Here is a 20837-nt window from a genome sequence, read left to right on the forward strand (position 1 = left end):
CACTATAGAGGTGAGGACTACAAACACAACACACACCCCACTATAGAGGTGAGGACTACAAACACAACACACACCCCACTATAGAGGTGAGGACTACAAACACAACACACACCCCATTATAGAGGTGAGGACTACAAACACAACACACACCCCACTATAGAGGTGAGGACTACAAACACAACACACACCCCACTATAGAGGTGAGGACTACAAACACAACACACACCCCACTATAGAGGTGAGGACTACAAACACAACACACACCCCACTATAGAGGTGAGGACTACAAACACAACACACACCCCACTATAGAGGTGAGGACTACAAACACAACACACACCCCATTATAGAGGTGAGGACTACAAACACAACACACACCCCACTATAGAGGTGAGGACTACAAACACAACACACACCCCATTATAGAGGTGAGGACTACAAACACAACACACACCCCACTATAGAGGTGAGGACTGTACAAACACAACACACACCCACTATAGAGGTGAGGACTGTACCAACACAACACACACCCACTATAGAGGTGAGGACTGTACAAACACAACACAAACCGCACTATAGAGGTGAGAACGCAACACACCTCTGGACATACACACACACCACTCTATATGAAAGAACACTAGACATTCGCGCACACACACACACACACACACAACATTCTCTTATCTCACTCACCGTCTCTCTTGATTGAACACCTTGCCTATATGATGAACAATAACAATTGGCTCTTGCCTACACAATAGACGACAACCACTGATTCTGTACGACTGTATACTTGAATGTAATTTAATTGCACTGCCTACATCATTGTCATCTATGATCAGATGGGATAAGTAGATGAGGATGATACTGACAGACCCCTGGACGACGGATAGTAAATTGCCAGGAATGAGGGAAGTGAGCAGTACTGATAAGACACCGCAAGGACGAGCGATGACAAGAATGTACACTTGTTACACATGGCAAATAAACCTTCTATTCTTTTATTCTCTCTCTCTCTCTCTCTCCCCCCCCCCCAGGACATCTCTGCTCACGAAAGCAACATCCTCGGCTCCTTCTGCGACATGAACGTAAGCCCCCCCCACCCCCATCCACTCCGCCGCACTTCACCTCTCCGTCCCCGACCGTCGCCGTCGGGTCCCGGCGGTCCCCGGGAAACGGGGCCGACGTCCGTTTTTCGCCGGGCCGCCATCTCCCCCCCCCCCCCCCCCCCCTCCCTCTTAGCGTAGTCATGCTCCTCACAGCGCCGTGATTTATGACATCTTGCAGCTATTTATATTTTATTGGGGAGCTGCACGAGCGCTGCCCCAGAGCCCGACAGCTGTGGCCCATTTAGAGCTGGAGAGACGGAGAGAGAGAGAGAGGGAGAGAGAGAGGTCCTCAGAGAGGGAGAGAGAGAGGTCCTCAACGCTGGTCCCAGGACAGGCCCTCCATCTCTCCCCTAGGGGAGGGTTGCGGCAGGCTTGGTTTGGGACAGGTCCCGGGTCAGCCTGCTCCTGGGGGCGGGGGGGCTAGTGTGATGGATCTTTAGGAGCCCTTTTTAAGTCTACCTTTGCTATTGAGACGACTGAGAACAATGGGTCTGGATTGGAACGATGACTGGCGGAATGACCTAGGGGGAATTTTGCTCTGAGCGCATTTCGTGTGCAACGAAAAAAAAACCTTTAGCCTCGGTCTGATGCCTCTGGTTCAGCAGCTCCAGGATGACTGATGAATGGCGTCACGGCGTCTGCAGAAACGTTTATTTCTTTTTCACGTTGCAGAATCGTGATTAGATCAAGGATTTATTTTCCCCCGCAAGTGAGGTAATCCCACCCTTGGGGTCCGACAATCAGTCTGCGATTCATTTCCAGTCCCTCATGCCTGCACCTTTTCACCATTATTAAAAAGTAAATGCGCCCGCGGGGAGCGTTTTTATTTGTGTGTTTTTTGGGTTCAGGGACAATAGGAGGCAGGGATTGGCTGACGGTTACCTCTGTTGTAGCCTGTTCATGGGTTCATTTCAGCTCTCATTTCCTGATGTTGTACAGGAAAGATTTCAGAGATTAGTTCATCCATAGTGTTCTCACTAAAGCCGATATTGTCGGAGCGGAGTGTGATCAGAGGAGGGGAGCAGACGAGCGTAGTAAGCCCAACAGTTCCCTGACGCCCTTCGACACTCGTCCGCACTATTCCGACCGAGTGCTGTAATGTGACTTCCATCTGTAGCGTGTCGTTGTGTGTGTGTGACCCCAGTTGCCCCCCCCAGGACAAAATGTCCCATTTTGGAACCTCACGAACAAGACTCAAAAACCCCCCAAAAAACTGTTGAAACTGCGTGTGGTGTGTTGACCAGGACGTGGAGGTACCCCTGCACCTGCTCCGCTACGTGTGCCTGTTCTGCGGGAAGCACGGCCTGTCCCTGATGAAGGACTGCTTCGAGTCGGGCACGCCGGAGAGTCTGCCCTTCCCCCTTGCCCACGCCTTCATCACCATCGTCTCCAACGTGAGTCCCGCCCACGCCGGAACCGCCCGGCTCGCCACCGACACCCACGAGCCGCTTTGCGTTTTGAGCCGGGCGCAAGAAGCCACCGGTGACATTTCCACACACACCCCCCCCCCCATGTGGATTAGCCTGTCCCTTACTGACGTACCCAAAAGCAGTTCAAGCTCCTCTTCCCTGTCATTTAGCGTTTACCAGATTTATAATATCCATATTTAGCCGTCGCCCTCCCTACTGCTTCACCTGTGTTCACGGAGCGTGCGTTTGCATATTTGTTGTTGGTTATATCTCTCTTTTTTCCCCCCCCCCGCCCACACAGATCCGAATATGGCTGCACATCCCTGCCGTCATGCAGCACATCATACCGTTCCGCACTTACGTCATACGGTGAGTTCACAGCCACGCCCTCTAGGGCTGGGTATCGATTCCAATTTCAAGAATCGATTCGATTCCGATTCACAAGGTTCAGAATCGATTCAATATTGATTCGGTTAGTGTTACTAAAACCTGTCTTTTTTTTTTTGCTTTAACCTTAATTACATGACTGCCAAGTTATGTAACACATCAATACTAGGGCTGGGTATCAATACTGATTTCCAAAAATGAATGAATGAATGAATCATTGAATGAATTAATGAACTATTCATTCCTTGATTTATTCATTCATTCGTTAAATAAAAGATAGATTTTGGGATTCATGAATCGATTCTGAATCATTTGAAATCTGAATCATTTCATCCCCGTCCGGACAGAACCAAGCGGCTCGGACGCACCACGCCCTTCTGCCTGTCCGCTTCAGAATCACCACACACACGGGCCGGGTGGTTCCCCAAGCCGCGTGTTTTGTATTTTGATGTACTGTGTAGAGTTGATCGACCGATTAGCGGTGATTTCGGCGGGAATGGTCAGTCTCGGGCAGCAGGACTCGCTTGTTCCCCCGTGCCGCACGGCGCCGGCGCGGGAGCTCGGCGCCGCTCGGATGCGTTTGCCGTCGCCGAAATGTGGAGAGGAAAAGAGCGGGAGAACTCTTGTCTGAAAATAGCCGGAGGGCTAAAATTCCTCCCGTTGTTGGGAGTTTTAACGGCTGCCATTTTGTACCAAGTTGTCTGCAACCTCTCCAGCACGATATCAAACACTCTGGAGGCCAATTAGAGAGACGTGTGTGTGTGTGTGTGTGTGTGTGTGTGTGAGAGAGAGATACTAGCCTGGATTTTGTAGCCTGGTTCTATTTTTGGACGCAATACAACAGATACTGTTGTCTTGTTATTTGAGGTTGTTTAGAGGTTGACATTCATGATGGATTTTAAGAATCTCAGCGTGTGCCGCATATTTTAGTAGTCAGGAGAGTAAGACACTCGATGGGTTGTTGTGACTGGATCAGCGTCTGCCTGGAGCAGCGAGTCTGCAGCACGCCTCTGTTTCTTTCTCTCTTTCTCTCTCTCTCTCTCTCTCTCCCTCCCTCTCTCACAGCCTCACCAGAGTGCCGCGTGCGTTGTTGCTAGGAAGAGCTTCCCTCGCCATGGCAACAGTAGCCATGGCTCCAGTCAGCCTCTCTCCTCACATGACCTTGGCGGAGCCAGACGGCCGGCAGTGGCGTACCCCCCCCCCCCCCCTCCCCTCCGTCACGTGACCCCGAGGAGGGCGGGCCGGGCTTCTAACGCGTTTATGACACCGCCGACATCATAATTACAACATCCCTTTCCCCAATTCCATTTCTCGCTCGACTCGTGCCATCCTCCCCGGTCTCCCCTTCCTAGTTCTTCCCCGTTCACGGCAGCGGACATTTGCGAACCCCGTTCGCCGTTCCCTCCAGCCGAGTCGTTGAGCAGTTGTGGGTAGTCACACCCGCATCGGCAAATAAGGCCTCTTGCGCACCGCTTTGCAATTCCACACACGCGGACATCTGATGTCTGGACGCGTCGGAGAGAAAACGCAGCCGACCCCCCCCCCCTCTCCGCCGGTCCTCCCCCGCTCGGGAGCGCAATCAGAGGCCATCGGAGCCCGGCGTCAAACAGAACGCCGCGTAGCTCCGGCGTCCTTGGCTGAGAGAACGGGTCGAACGCCGGGAGAGCGGCCTTCCCTCTCTCCCCGATGACTTGGCCTCCACGCCGTCCGGGCGCAGCTGGATCTGAGGTTCCCACCCGAAGGAGAAGGCGGCTTTTGAGCCGGCGTGTGTAAACCCCCTCCTCCCTTTTGTCGGGACAAATAAAGTTGCGTAGCGCTCACATGGCGCTCTCTCTCGGCCTGATGCCGTTTTTCTTTCTCTCTCTCTCTCTCTCTCTCTCTCTCTCTCTCTCTCTCTCTCTCTCTCTCTCTCTCCCCTCCCCCAGGTACCTGTGTAAACTCTCGGACCAGGAGCTGAGGCAGAGCGCAGCGCGCAACATGGCCGACCTGATGTGGAGCACGGTGAAGGAGCCGCTGGACAGCGCGCTGTGCTTCGACAAGGAGAGCCTGGACCTGGCCTTCAAGTACTTCATGTCCCCCACGCTCACCATGAGGCTGGCCGGGCTCAGCCAGATCACGGTGATGAGACACACGCACGCACGCACGCTCGCTCGCTCGCTCGCTCGCTCGCTCGCTCGCTCGCTCGCTCGCTCACACTATCGCAGTGTTTCTGTCATGCCAAATTGGGATCACCTATTGGTACTGTTCTCCCCCCCCCCTCCCCCCCCGTTCGTAGTCTACGCAAGCTACGCTAGCGCTAACCACGCAACACTATGTAACGCTACGTAATGTTAGCGAGGTGTGTTTGACGTGTCTTTGCGTAGCGCGGAGCATGCGTTCGTCGCGCTAGCGTAGCTTACGTAGACTTTGAATCAGGACTGAGATTCCTCAGACTGGACTGTAAGACTGTATTTGCGCTGCGTATACATTCCCATCCTTTACCCATGTATTGTATCTGACTGATGACATGTTTCCCTGCGTTCTCTCCTGCAGAATCAGCTTCACACCTTCAACGACGTCTGCAACAATGAGTCTCTGGTGTCCGACACCGAGACGTAAGTGTTTTTTTTTTTTTTTACTCAGTTTCAACACCCTGAGCTAAGTGCAAAATTAGCTCAAGCGCTAAGCGCTAATCAGACTGTTCTCCTGCAGGTCGATAGCGAAGGAGCTAGCCGACTGGCTAATCAACAACAACGTAGTGGAGCACATCTTTGGACCAAATTTGCACATCGAGGTCAGTCCCTTTTTTCCCCCAGTTCATCCGCTAACTCCTTTTTCAAGTGAACTGAAAGTGCATATCTATAACAGACAGATAGGAGAAAGAAACTATGCTCGGCCATGTTTGCTTTGACCCGTCGGCCGTGTTTGCGTCTCCAGATCATCAAACAGTGCCAAGTCATCCTGAACTTCCTGGCAGCAGAGGGCAGACTCAGCACCCAGCATGTGGACTGCATCTGGGCTGCAGCTCAGGTAAACACACACACGCGCACACACATACACACACACACACACACACACATACATACACACACACACACGTTCTTCTTACACGCTACAGTTATCACTGTCAGTGTCCCTGCTCGTCGGTATCGCTTTCACCCTCACTTGCCCGCGTCGGGTTCGATCCCGGGTCCTCGGTAGTCGCCAGCGTACCTGACCATCTCTCATAAATGCCGCTTATTAAAAATAAACATCAACACGGCTTTAGCCGTCGGCGCGGGTGGGCGGTATTTATACTGAGTTAGGGCTTTCAAATGCACAGTTGAGGAGACTATTGTGAAATCGGCCAACCCAAATCGAGGCTATGCACTGCATGAAAACACGGGGGCATCTTTTATTCTGCTGCCTGCGAGTTTGAGTTAGTTTGACAGCTGTCCCGACTCCCGCGGTCTCCCCTCAGCCTAACGTTCGACATATGGGGGGGGAAATGGAGGAACGAATCGTGGTATATCTGTTTTGAATAGGCGAGTCTAATTCGACTCACAAAATTCCGAGTCGGGGACAGCCTTAGCGCAGTCCTCATGTCAACCCCCCATATTAGATAATTGGTTCTGATTGGCCCGACCAATATCTGGTTGGGTGGAAATCAATTTGAACGCGTGGATGTCCAGACTGATCTGTGGGGAGGAACAGAATGCGAGATCACGTGACCAGGATGTCAGCGCCAGGCTAGCAGCCTTCATCATGGTTGAATAAACCACTGCTTGGCTGCTGTTTCGCTTTCTTTCCCAATCTAGAGACGGAGCCCCACAGCTGTTTTACATGAGCAGCCAAACCAGTCTCATCTCTTACCCACCAGCAAGATTAGTCTTTTATACTGGCTCAACCAGTGTTAAATCGATGCTGTTGAGATGGCTGATCGCGTGTGCGTGCGTGCGTGTGTGCGTGTGTGTGCGTGTGTGTGTTTCAGCTGAAGCACTGCAGCCGCTACATCCACGACCTGTTCCCCTCCCTGATCAAGAACCTGGACCCAGTGCCTCTGAGACACGTCCTCAACCTGGTGTCTGGCCTGCACCCCAGCGCACACACTGAGCAGGTACACACACACACACACACACACACACTGAACAGGTACACACACACACACACACACACACACACTGAACAGGTACACCCCCTCCCACACACACACACAAACACTGAACAGGTACACACACACACACTGAACAGGTACACCCCCTCCCACACACACACACAAACACTGAACAGGTACACCCCCTCCTCCCACACACACACACACACTGAACAGGTACACCCCCCCCCTCCCACACACACACTGAACAGGTACACCCCCCCCTCCCACACACACACTGAACAGGTACACCCCCCCCCTCCCACACACACACTGAACAGGTACACCCCCCCCCTCCCACACACACACACACACTGAACAGGTACACCCCCCCCCTCCCACACACACACACACACTGAACAGGTACACCCCCCCCCCTCCCACACACACACACGCACACACACAAACACTGAACAGGTACACACACACAGTCTTACACACACACACTTACGCACAAACTCTTGCGCACCAACTCTCTCTCCCTCTCTCTCACACACACTAGTTGGGACACTGCTTTTTATCTTTTATAAGCTTTGGTTTCAGTGTCTCTCTCACAATGTAACACACACATTTTCCTAAGATCGGGGCCTGAGATACCTCCATTTTAGAGAGAGTTCCACTGTGAGGGGGGGATCAGCGGCTTCTCAGCTTCAGACAGTTTAATCTCTTATGGTTTCACTTCAAAAAGCTTGAAATGATCGTTGCCGCAGGAAGTTCTTATAACGGGCTTCTTTCCAGCCTAACTGTGTGTTTTAGCAGACATGTCTAACAGAGCTCCCCTTTGTCTCTTCCAACCCCTCCCCACACACACACACACACGCACACACACGCGCGCGCCTCAGACGCTGTATCTAGCCTCCATGCTGATCAAAGCCCTGTGGAACAATGCGCTGGCCGCCAAGGCCCAGCTGTCCAAGCAGAGTTCCTTCGCCTCCCTGCTCAACACCAACATCCCCATGGGCAACAAGAAAGGTGTGTTTTGTTTGTTTGCGTTCGTGTTTGTTTGTTTGTTCGTGGGCGTGCCTCTTTTATTGATTGATTTATCGATGACCATAAGTCGAGGCCGGTTCCGCTGCTCGCGGAAAAAAAAAAAAGAAGAAAAAAAAGGAAAAGGCTGACTTTAGACAGGCAAACATGGCGTCCTCCTGCGTGCGGGTAGACCTTGTTTCCCAGGCTCACTCTCGGCGTCCCCCCTACCCAGGCTCCCCGGCGGCCAGCCCGGACAGCAGCGACAACAGCGACACCCACCACAGCGGCGGCAGCGACATGGAGATGGACGAGCAGATGATGGGCGGCGGCAAGCGCGGCCAGCAGAGGCTCTCCGACACCGAGGTACGGTAGCGCCCACCCCCCCTCCTCGCCGTCCAAGGTCACTTCCTCTTTCCTCTGTGCCCCCGCCGCCTCTGCTTGGCCTGGTAGGGTACTGTTCTCAAGCAGTGCAAGTCTGACTGCTTTTCTCTCTCCCTCTCCCGCCGTCTCTCTCTCTCTCTCCCTCTCTCTCTCCCTCTCTCTCCCTCTCTCCACCCTCCCTCCCTCTCTCTCCCTCTCTCTCCTCCCTCCTTCCTCTTCCAGGAGTCGATGCAGGGCAGCTCCGACGAGACGGCCAACAGCGTGGAGGAGGGCAGCAGCAGCCAGGCGTCCAGCAACGAGGCGGCGTCCAGCCGAGCCAGCCAATCGGCCGGCAGCCCCGCCAGCGAGATGCACTCGGACGACATGGCCGACAGCGAGCCCCTGAAGGAGGAGGAGGAAGAGGAGGAGGAGGAAGAGGAGGAGGACGATGACGACGAGGAGGACGATGAGGAGGAGGAGGACGAGGAGGAGGGGGGCGGCGGCGGGCGTTCTGCGGCGGCGGAGGGCAGCCCCCAGAAGGACGCCGGCGGCGCCCGGGAGCAGCCGGAGGTCAGGAAGAGGAAGGCGGGCGAGGCGCTGGGGGAGGGCCAGGGCGACAGGCCCCCCGGTGGAGGAGGAGGAGGCGGGCCCAAACCCAAGGGCCTGCCCCCGTTCGCCCCCGAGGCCGCCGCCGCCGCTGCCGCCATGGTCAGCGCCGCCTCGCTGGAGGGCCGGATGAGGATGCTGGAGGCGTGCTCGTCCTCGGCGCCTGAGCGGGGGGTGGAGCAGCAGCAGGGGCCGCAGCAGGGGCAGCAACAAGGGGGCGGGGGTGAGATGGGCCCCGCCCCCATGGTCGTCCAGGGACCCCAGGAGCCGCCGCCGCCGCCGTGCCTGCCCCGCCCGGGGGACTTCCTGGGGGACGCCATGGGCAACGAGCTCTTCAACTGCCGGCGCTTCATCGGGCCCCACCACCCCCACCACCATCATCATCATCACCACCACGAAGGGTAGGAGCCGACTCTACGGTCTTCTGAACCCGCCGCCGTGTTTGTTAATCAGGAAAAAATGGACGCCACCGATCGATACACGGCTCTTCTCGTTTGAATGAGAATCCTGAATGCATACCTGCAAACTAGTCGCCTTTCGGCTACAATCGCCGTTTTTTTTGTCAATTGGGACATTCATATGAATGAATGGGGGGGTGAGGGGAGAGTGACTGCATTTGATGTTCAGGCTAGAATAAACCTTATTGGATAATACTAACTGGTTAACTTGGCATAGATATAAGTGCAAACTTGGATGCTACAAGCTAAATGTTATAGAGTGGTGGGTCAATTCAGAACGTGAAATAGTGACTAACCACAGCAGACGAGGGTATAAATACAGATCCTGTTGGATGTAACGTTGCTTGATCTCCAGTTGAATAACGTAAACGTCATGTCAACAGCGTCCAACATCCATTTCAATTGCGCGTGTTTTCTCCCAGGATCTCCTCATACAGCATTTTTTCATACAGCCCAAATATCTCCAAAGCTGCTGCTGCTAATCACTTGTTAACGAAATCTCTGATCAGCTGTAGTTTGGATATTTTTGCGGTTTAAAATTAGGATAGAGGACACTACTAGTTGCCCCTCCAGCAGAAACAAAACTTATGTCCGGATTCCAAAATAAAAGTCACCGAAAACAACTTTTTTTTTTTTTTTTTACTCGGCATTGGTCCGAATGGTATACTGTATACTGAAGTGTGAAGTCTACTGAATCTGATATATACAGAATAATATTTGGAGGGCCTATTCATCAGTTAATAAGTGATAATAATGGGCAACCTTAATCTAAAAATATGCAAGCAAAGACAGGGTCATCATATCGATACAACAATATGGGTAATAATATACGGATAATCGGTGATCGGTATTAGCCCAAAAAATTCAGATCGGAGCATCCCTAGCTATCATGTCTCCCTGTCTCATTCTTTCCTGCATTTCAGGCAATGGAGGTTGGTTGTCTTTTTTTGAGAGGCAACAGGGAGAATAAAGTGTAAAAAAGTAATTGTTTGGTTGCTTAAGAAAATAACTAACTTTTTATGAGATCTGTTCTCTTTTAGTGAAAAAGAAACATTGAAATTCTGATTAAAATGTTTAAACGGTGAATCTGGATATTTACATAATTGTATTTGGGGTTGTAATTGGGATGGATATATTATGCACCTCGCAAGAGCCATGTATCTACTCGCACACAGAAATTCTAGTTTCAAAACGCTCAAAAAAGTTTCGGACCTGTCACCTTTTTCACTCTCGGGAGTTTGCAGGTCTGTGAATGATATTCATGTGTTCCAGCGCTAAGAAAACACACAAGGAAGCTTAAAGTCGCACTGAAACGGACGTTTGAGATCATCTAACTTCCGTAGTTTGACGTATTTCCGATGCAAACAAGCTATGAGGGTGGGACATATGTTTAGAGGAATTTGATTGGAACATTGACAAGTGGACGGGTTTTAAGAACTTTAGACAGATTCGATAGAAGGATAGCGTTGATTGACGGGTGGATGTCGTGAGATTATTGGCCTAAAATCTAAGGTACCTGTTGTCATTGCACAGGACCTACCGTATATAAGAAATTATAAGATTACAACAAAAGTAGAATTTTGTAAATTTTTTGGCATACATCGTTGAATAGGTATGACCAATTATGTGAACCAAAATGGGACAGAATGCTTTTTTCATTTCAGTGCGACTTTAAGGGTACGGATTACAGGGATAGATAACACATAATGGCCGACCATGTAGGCGACATCTCTGGAACCATCTTATCTACTCTACTGATAGTCATGTCTCTCCAATTAAGTGTTTATTGCCCTGTAAATGTTCTTAGCCAATCGGCAAACATTTTCCAGGAGCTTGCTCGATCGTCTCGTTGAGAGAGATCAGGGAAGAGTTTTTACAGCTCACTTTTTCGGCGCCCGGGTGAAACAGTTTTATTGCTTCCCTCTGGAATGTATGTCCATCCCTCCATCCCGCCATTGCTCTCTGTAAAGCGCATTGTGTTGCCTCTGTGTATGAAATGCGCTATACAAATAAAGTTTGATTTGATTTGATGACCTCTTCAGTAACGTAACTTAACCCCCCCTGCAGTCACATGGTTGAGGACATGCTGAGCGCCGACGACGTCAGCTGCAGCAGCTCGCAGGTGAGCGCCAAGTCGGAGAAGAATATGGCGGACTTCGAGGGCGAGGAGTCGGGCTGCGAGGAGGAGCTGGTCCAGATCAACTCCCACGCCGAGCTCAGCTCCCACCTGCAGCAGCACCTGCCCAACCTGGCCTCCATCTACCACCAGCACCTGGTCCAAGGTGCTCACCGCGTGTTTGTGTGTGTTTGTGTGTGTTTGTGTGTGTTTGTGTGTGTTTGTGTGTGTGTGCGCGTGTGTGCGCGTGTGTGCGCGTGTGTGCGCGTGTGTGCGCGTGTGTGCGCGTGTGTGTGCGCATGTGTGCGCGTGTGTGTGCGTGTGTGTGCGTGTGCGTACGTGTGTGTTCACAATACCAGTATGTGTAGTGACTGGCTTTTGTATATCACGCGGATGAGGTAATGTCGTCAGTCAGACCCGGGTCAGTCACTAGAACTTGAAATGCTTGGGGTGCGCGTTGTTTATATGTCAACCAGGCAAATCAAACACACCTCAGTTACCGTCCCATCACTTTCACAAGCAACCGATCGATGTCGTAGACCCAGGTGTGCAAGCACTGTCAGTCAATCCAGATCGTATAAGGATCGGCGAATCTTGCGCTGGCCTTTCCCATAGCATTAGCAGCCGTTTCAGCTAAGCTAAGCTAACGTAGACGGCGCTAAGGCGAGGCTGACTGTGTACCCCTGCGCTAGGTGGTGTGAGCGGCGGACTGACGTACACTGCAGGCGTGTCTAACCTAGGGATGTAACGATAACCACTATAATGATAAACCCCGCTAAAATCTGATTACATTTATTTGTGATAAAATTCTCACTGAAACCATGTTTGATTTCCGTGCTTTGAAAAACTCACTGTAAATACTGTCCGGCATCAACCAAAGTTCACAACAACAAGACGCATTATTTGAATGTTTACGCAAGCAAAAAGTGCATCGTGCCGCTAATTTTATTTGTGGTTTTGTCTAAAACTTGGTGAAATGATTTGTGTCTCGGTACTTTTCCAACATCTTCAGCACACTTGAACCACACCACAATAACACCGACGACCGCGATCATTTCGGTCGCCAATAATGGCGATGTGAAACTTTGGCACCGTTCCGTCTCTAGTCTAACCCCCCGTGTGTGTGTGTGGGTCTTTCTCTCACCAGCGGCTATGTTTCATCCCTCCGCAGGCCCGTCCGTCCACAAGCACCAGTACTCTGGCCACGCCGTCACCGACATCAACCTGGACAACGTGTGCAAGAAGGGCAACACACTGCTGTGGGACCTGGTGCAGGACGAGGACGCGGTGAGTCACCCAGAGCGAAAGAGAGAGAGAGGGAGAGAGCAAAAGGACACAAAATGGACGCCACCTTTTGCAGAGCAAAAACACGGCTGCCGCCATTTTGCTTTTGTTTGTTGTTTTGTTGATACTGAAATCATTAAGTTGTGAAGAGATGAATGTTTCAATTTCTCTGCAGAATATTCTGTCTGTTAGGGTGCGCTTAACTCAATCGTTATGACTGACTTTGCTCCCATAAAATAAGACTCAGTTTGTTTTCATTCTGGTTGATGTGACTAATGTAAAAAAAAAAAAAAAAAAAAAACTTTCATGATAAATATTTTAACCATATAGTTGTAACATTTCAAACCATGAAGAAAGCTGAGAAGGGGGAGTGACCGGAGCATCTGTGTTGGTCCTCCAGATCCACCTGTCCGAGGGTCTGATCAACGAGGCGGAGAAGCTGCTGTGCTCCCTGGTCTGCTGGTTCACCGACAGGCAGATCCGCATGCGCTTCATCGAGGGCTGCCTGGACAACCTGGCCCACCACCGGTACGTACCTGACCGTGTGTGTGTGTGTGTGGGTTTCTCCTTCTCCGTTTCATTTTCTCTCACTCTTTCCCTCTCCCTCGTTGCCCTGCCCGAGTTGTGAGCTCTAACGTTACCCTCGGGTTGTCTCTCGTTTGAAACGCATAAGCTGACGATGTCCACTGTCCTCCCCAGGTCCGTGGTCGTTTCCCTTCGCCTGCTACCAAAGCTTTTCGGCACTTTTCAGCAGTTCGGCTCCAGCTACGACACCCACTGGATCACCATGTAAGCGGTGCCTCCTCGACTACCATCACTCACCTTTATCTAGTTTGACACTCCGTTAGGGCGGTACTGTCCAATACAATGTCATTATCCAGTTGTACTTTAACATCTTGTGTGTGTATGTATATGTATATATATATGTGTGTGTGTATGTGTATATATATATATATATTCCTATGATGAAATACGTAGTTTTGTACTGTCGTAGTAGTATTGTTGTGATGTGAATCTGTGTTCTACTCGTGTGTCAACGTGACGATGTGATTGGTCGTCTCCCCAGGTGGGCGGAGAAGGAGCTGCACATGATGAAGCTGTTCTTCGAGAACCTGCTGCACTACATCCAGGAAGTGCGGGAGCAGAGACACAAGTTCGCCCTGTGAGTTGTTTGTCTGTTTGTTGTTGTTTTGTTGTTTGTTATTGAGTCTCCTGTTCCCTTAGTTCGCTCCACAGCCAACAGAGACGGTAGATGGAGCGATAATAAGACGGAGAGAAATGACGGGAAATAAAGTGTCGTATAACTACACCACAATAGTGTATATCTGTTGGAACAATTGGAACAATATTATGTCATGGAAAATGACAGTATAAACTCTCAGTATTTTATTAATGTAATTAAATTAAACCACCCTGACGAAGGTTCTTTGCCGAAACGTTGGTTCATGAAAATCATAGCAGAGGAGAAATTGAGTGTGAGACTTTTTTTTAAAGGTGTCCTATTATGCTAATTTTCAGTCTTTGGGGTCCCCAAAACATGTCTGAGTATTTTTGCTGAAAATACCACTCAGAATAAGCGTTCTAGCCTGCCTCTATACCCCTCCGTTGACCACGAGATCAACCCATTGACCACGAGCGCTTTTTCATATGCAAATGAGCTCAGCCGTCAGGCTACAGAACGAGGGCTGTTGACAGCGCTATGCTACCTCAAATATAGCTGGCTAGCCTGGACCATCCACTCTCGATGCCACTGTGACAAATTTCATTGTCTTCTCTCCCTGACTAAACATGTTGTTATTATTATTCCCATGTTATTATCTCCATGGTTGCATGCTGTTACCTCTAGCTACATTCGCTAGCTAGACACCACCAGGCTATATGACACCATTCGACTGCAAACAATAAAAGCTAGATTCTGTAGGCCGAAGGGAATCCAATGATGTCCACTTCTTAACATTTGATAATTTTTAATTGCCGCTCGATGAACTAGAAGTCTACCAATTACATTCCACTAACATTACTGTAACATATGATGAGATGAGCATCCGGCTTGAGGCAAAAGGGAAGTTTGTTCGTGTTAGCTAGCTAGCGTTAGTACTATATGCAAACAAACACACAGCATAATTACTTAGTTTAGTGAGTTTCTGCATAATTTCCACGGACAGTTGGCATTGATCATTCAGAAAAAGTTGATCTGAAAAGCCTGCATTGTACTGACTAGGGCTGGGTATCATTTCAAAAATTACGATACCAGTACCCTTAAAGTGATACCGATACCAATTGAATACTTCAATCGATACTTTGAATTTCATTTTTGCACCTTTTCCATTCCATAACCATCATGTGAATGGAAGCATTCAGTTGTGTAAAAGGCCATCAATCCTCCCACATTCATTTTTTTTTTTTTACAAGAATACATTTTGAAAGTGTTTAAAAGAGTATCAAACTGAATTTATTACAATATAACTACTGACAGTGACTACACATTTTTTAGTCATCCATGACCTTGCAGCTAATGTGAACGGTGTGTCAAGGCTGCTGGGGGTGGCAACATCAGCAGTAGCCTTTGTGGTGGTAGTAGGCCTAGGGGGGTCTTAACATTAAGCATAACATTAGTTAATAACGTTAGCCTAAACACATTTCGCTGCTACAGTTAAAACTACCACTAAGTAACCAATGCACTAAGCAATGCATTATAGTAGGGTTGCTAATGCTAGCTAGATAGCTAGGTAGGTAATAGGTAAAAAACACGTTTTTATGCATTTATTTTTACCATAAGCCATAGGCGTGTAGTATAACCATAGCTTTGAGTGTTTTGGTGGCATTACCTCAGCGTGCTAAACTGTGTCAACAACTCGCAGTTGCAGTCGATTTCACCAGACGGATTGTAGCTGTCTGCCGTAATGGGCCAATCACGCGTCGCATTAAATTGAAGAACGCTTGCGGTGATTGGACCATATTACAATGTATTTTTTTCCTAGATCTCAATACAAAAAGGATCGAATGAAGTACTGGTTTGACTGAAGACATTTCGATGCTACTTGGTATCAGTTTGTTTCGATCCAGTACGAGTACCGATACCCAGCTCTAGTACTGACCCAGGTTAAAAAAGCAATCGGGCAAAAAATGTCTAGCACACACTGCCAGTGTTTTTCCAATTTCAGCGGGAACGTTGGCATAAAAAAAAAAATGTATCCACTCGTCTCTGCTGTCCTTTGAGCATGGGAGACGATCTGTGCTGCTTAGTACATCCAAGAACAGAGAATTGTCGGTGACGTAGAGTGACACAGGAGATTTGAATGGCTTGTAGGGACTGACTTTTTTTCTAACGTTTTCATTTCGGCTGACCACAACAAAATGACTGGGTTGTTTCACTTCATACTTGTGTTAGTAGGCCCATCAGAGATTCAAATGTACATGCAAAAACAATGAAAAAGTTAGTTTTGCAAACGTGGACCCCTTTAAACTTTTTTTTTTGAAATTTTTTACTGTTGATGTTCCGTTAGTCTGCACCTCTGAAAATGTAGGGTGTGCTCAACTCTGTAATATGCTGTATATATAAGTACAAACTTTCTCCCAACGTAAAATGCATTGACATACAATGTTGCAGCGAAAAAACATGAGAGAAATCTAAAATGGCCGCTTGTTGAATCCAGGTACGGCCACAGCGCTGAGGTACAAGTACGTCTCCAGTTCCTCACCTGCGTCTTCTCGACGCTGGGATCCCCGGACCACTTCAGTAAGTCGCTGAAGGCTCGCACACACACACACGGACACACGCACACACACATGCACGCACGCACACAATCTGGCCGCTGAAGTAAATTGGTTTTCACGCGTCCACAGTCCTAGCCAGCTCCTCTCCTGAAGTCCTGAGTTATCATATCACCCTTGGTGGACGGCTAGACTGACTGTGGCCCTGAGATGAAGGGCCTGGCTGTGCAACCCGATGAACCCTGCTAGACAGAGCTGGCATTGTCCTCTCTGCTGGCCGGGCCCCCTCTGCCCTCACACACTCACACACACGCCTTTCATGCCCTCCGGTGTGTGTGTGTGTGTCTTTGTGTGTGTGTGTGTCTTTGTGTGTCTTTGTGTGTGTGTGTGTGTGTGTGTGTCGGTTGGATAGACAGGAAGGGTGTGTGTGTGACTCCCCTGTCAACGAGAAGGCAGACCAGCAGTCTCCTCTACAACAATAGGATAATGACACACCGACTGCGCCCAATTTTTCACCATGGCAACCGTTTATGCGGCCCGAGTTTGTCTTGAGATGTAGCGTATGTACAGTACACGCGTCTCGGTGTTCTGGATGCGTTTTAAAGGACTATGCTCGTTTTTGACAACCTGGACCTTATTTACGACATATTATAAGAAGTTTGACTCACCCAGATCACTTTTGTGTTGTTCGGAGGCCGGTAGAAGAAATTTAAAATCCAGCGCGAGCCAGTATATCCATGTAATGGCGGCGCACGGGGCAAAGGGAATGCAGTTTCTAAAAATCCATTTTCGGCCGCTAAACGGTTGTTTTCATCAATCACATTGCATGAATCGACAGTTGATATTCCTCTACGCGAGCCATTCTTTCGGTTTTCAAATACGTGGTCTGTAGCCACTGTAATATGATCTTTACACTGGCTATGCTCTCTCACATTCTCTGCGCTACGATCGGATTGTTGCTGACGAATGACGACGACAATATTCTCGGCACCAACTACGATCGTAGCGCAGAAAATGTGAGCCGGAGAATAGCAGGCTGCGCGCTGGCCTGTGCGCATGCGTGCTGGAGCAAGTGGGGGAGAGGCTTGTAAAGATCATATTACAGTGGCTACAGACCACGTATTTGAAAACCAACCGAAAGAATGGCTCGCGTAGAGGAATATCAACTGTCGATTCATGCAATGTGATTGATGAAAACAACCGTTTAGCGGCCGAAAATGGATTTTGAGAAGCTGCATTCCCTATGCCCCGTGCGCCGCCATTACATGGATATACTGGCTCGCGCTGGATTTTAAATTTCTTCTACCGGCCTCCGAACAACACAAAAGTGATCTGGGTGAGTCAAACTTCTTATAATATGTCGTAAATAAGGTCCAGGTTGTCAAAAACGAGCATAGTCCTTTAACGCGGCCCGCGTCATCCGACGGGGGTTGCGTTGGATGAGTGCAGCTGCCTACCCTGTGTGCCGTTTCTGCCCATTTCACTCTCACTGATGCACAATACGCCTTCCTCTGTGGCTTCTGGGTGTGTGCCTTTCCTCTGTCTTACCCTCCTCTCCTCCTCCCCACCTCTCCTCTCCTCTTCCTCCCTCCCCACCTCTCCTCCTCTCCTCCACTTCCTCCCTCCCCACCTCTCCTCCTTTCCTCTGCTTCCTCCCTCCCCACCTCTCCTCCTCTTCCTTCCTCTCCACCTCTCCTCTCCTCTCCTCTCCTCCACTTCCTCCCTCCCCACCTCTCCTCCTCTCCTCCTCTTCCTTCCTCTCCACCTCTCCTTTCCTCCCCACCTCTTTTCCTCTCCTCCCTCCCCACCTCTCCTCCTCCTCTCCTCCCCACCTCTCTTCCTCTCCTCCACCTCTCCTCCCCCTGCGCTCCCCAGGGCTGAGTCTGGAGCAGGTGGACATCCTGTGGCACTGTCTGGTGGAGGACTCTGAGTGCTACGACGATGCGCTGCACTGGTTCCTCAACCAGGTTCGCAGCAAGGACCAGCACGCCATGGGCATGGAGACCTACAAGCACCTCTTCCTGGAGAAGGTGGGGGCCGCGCACGCACACACACACACACACACACACATACATACAGACGGGAGCACACTCATACGTACACACACATTGTCACTCATACACGCACACATACTTATAGAGGACCGCAGACTCACACACACGGTAGCGTTCAGCGTCTTCGTGTGTTGGTAACTCTGTTGACCTCCCCCTCCCAGATGCCCCAGCTGAAGCCAGAGACCATCAGCATGACGGGCCTCAACCTCTTCCAGCACCTGTGTAACTTGGCCCGCCTGGCCACCAGCGCCTACGACAGCAGCTCCAACTGCGAGGTACACACACACACACACACACACACACACACGCTATCACTCACCCTTGAGACACACATTACGCATCTGTACGTTCGCACGCGCACATGCTCTCAGCCATGTACACACCCTCCCCGCCCGCCCCCAATGTCAACACTGTGACCTTTGCACCCTAACCTCTGACCTCTCCCCCCCGGGTAGCTGTGTGGGATGGACCAGCTGTGGGGCATCGCCCTGAGGGCCCAGTCTGCTGACATCAGCCGCGCCGCCATCCAGTACATCAACTCCTACTACATCAACGGTCAGTCTGTGTTCAGTATGTCAACTCCTACTACATCAACGGTCAGTCTGTGTTCAGTATGTCAACTCCTACTACATCAACGGTCAGTCTGTGTTCAGTATGTCAACTCCTACTACATCAACGGTCAGTCTGTGTTCAGTACATCAACTCCTACTACATCGACGGTCAGTCTGTGTTCAGTACGTCAACTCCTACTACATCAACGGTCAGTCTGTGTTCAGTATGTCAACTCCTACTACATCAACGGTCAGTCTGTGTTCAGTATGTCAACTCCTACTACATCAACGGTCAGTCTGTGTTCAGTATGTCAACTCCTACTACATCAACGGTCAGTCTGTGTTCAGTATGTCAACTCCTACTACATCAACGGTCAGTCTGTGTTCAGTACGTCAACTCCTACTACATCAACGGTCAGTCTGTGTTCAGTATGTCAACTCCTACTACATCAACGGTCAGTCTGTGTTCAGTACGTCAACTCCTACTACATCAACGGTCAGTCTGTGTTCAGTATGTCAACTCCTACTACATCAACGGTCAGTCTGTGTTCATTATGTCAACTCCTACTACATCAACGGTCAGTCTGTGTTCAGTATGTCAACTCCTACTACATCAACGGTCAGTCAGTGTTCAGTACATCAACTACTACATCAACGGTCAGTGTTCAGAACATCAACTCCTACTACGTCAGCGGTCAGTCAGTGTTCAGTACATCAACGGTCAGTGTTCAGTAGCTGCGTTCAGGCCCATTCGTGAGTGGGTCAGTTCAACGCTTTGGTTTTACACAGGCTGTGTTTGAGGATTCCAATAATACATTTTTTTTCCTGAAAAGTTATATTTTTCGCCCCCCCCCCCGGAGTGCGTCGACTCCTACGGTCGTCCGCGGTCATCATGACCGCTCTCCCAGCGGTGGAGAAGTGCATGTGATGTTCTGCTCCCTACTGCTGGAGCCTTGGTTTTTACCAAGCCTGTGTTTGAGCATTCCAGTGGAACAAAGAAAGGGCTTTTCAGTTTTACTGGGGATTCTTGTGCTTATCTTACAAATGGCTATGGGGGTTGTTGTTTTTTCTGGGGAGCGTTATATAATTTATTGATTTAGGAAGCACGATTCCGAGTTGCCATGGCGACTGGCTAACGACGTGCGTGTCTGTTTCTTTGTGTGTGCGTGCGTGTGCATTCCCAGCTGGGAAGACGGGCCTGGAGAAGGAGCAGGAGTTCATCAGTAAGTGCATGGAGAGCCTGATGATGGCGTCGGCCAACCTGGAGACAGACCCCCACTCCAGCCTCACCATCATAGAGAGAGGCCTGCTCATGCTCAAGACCCACCTGGAGGCCTTCCGGCGCAGGTACACACACACACACATACACACACACACACACACACACATACAGACATCCATGCACACACGTATCAAAAGCTGTTTACCCAGGCATTCCCACTGGCCTACCCCAAATAAAGAAAGCTGGAGCACTTCATTCATAGTCATTCATTTTATTCTCTGACTGAGCTTTCTTGATTTGGGGTAGCCCCGTGGAAACGCCCAGGTAGCTTTTGATGCGTAGATCGTCCCCTGCTGTTGCGCAACAAACCCTCTATCCAGAACTTGTCTGAAGCGGGCGGGGCTTTCTCATTTGATCCATGCACCCCCCCCCCCAGGTTTGCGTACCACCTGAGACAGTGGCAGATTGACGGGACGGGCATCAG

At 50.1% G+C, this 20837-nt stretch overlaps 1 protein-coding gene across 1 annotated transcript in view; it reads left to right on the plus strand.

Annotated features, from left to right (window-relative positions):
- usp34 (ubiquitin specific peptidase 34) overlaps positions 1 to 20837 on the plus strand; it is a 63430-nt gene that overhangs the window by 6634 nt on the left and 35959 nt on the right. The window contains 22 exon segments of the mRNA XM_084441100.1: positions 1041 to 1091; positions 2357 to 2506; positions 2823 to 2890; positions 4834 to 5026; positions 5441 to 5502; positions 5600 to 5681; positions 5825 to 5917; positions 6858 to 6983; positions 7862 to 7991; positions 8221 to 8351; positions 8592 to 9355; positions 11480 to 11694; positions 12676 to 12815; positions 13213 to 13340; positions 13512 to 13601; positions 13879 to 13974; positions 16469 to 16551; positions 18402 to 18556; positions 18742 to 18855; positions 19036 to 19135; positions 20316 to 20478; positions 20790 to 20837. The exon segment at positions 20790 to 20837 is cut by the window's right edge and continues 79 nt beyond it. Coding sequence (XP_084297226.1) covers positions 1041 to 1091; positions 2357 to 2506; positions 2823 to 2890; positions 4834 to 5026; positions 5441 to 5502; positions 5600 to 5681; positions 5825 to 5917; positions 6858 to 6983; positions 7862 to 7991; positions 8221 to 8351; positions 8592 to 9355; positions 11480 to 11694; positions 12676 to 12815; positions 13213 to 13340; positions 13512 to 13601; positions 13879 to 13974; positions 16469 to 16551; positions 18402 to 18556; positions 18742 to 18855; positions 19036 to 19135; positions 20316 to 20478; positions 20790 to 20837 — 3182 coding nt within the window.

The sequence above is a fragment of the Borostomias antarcticus genome (assembly GCF_949987555.1).
Source record: "Borostomias antarcticus genome assembly, chromosome: 7".
NCBI lineage: Eukaryota > Metazoa > Chordata > Actinopteri > Stomiiformes > Stomiidae > Borostomias > Borostomias antarcticus.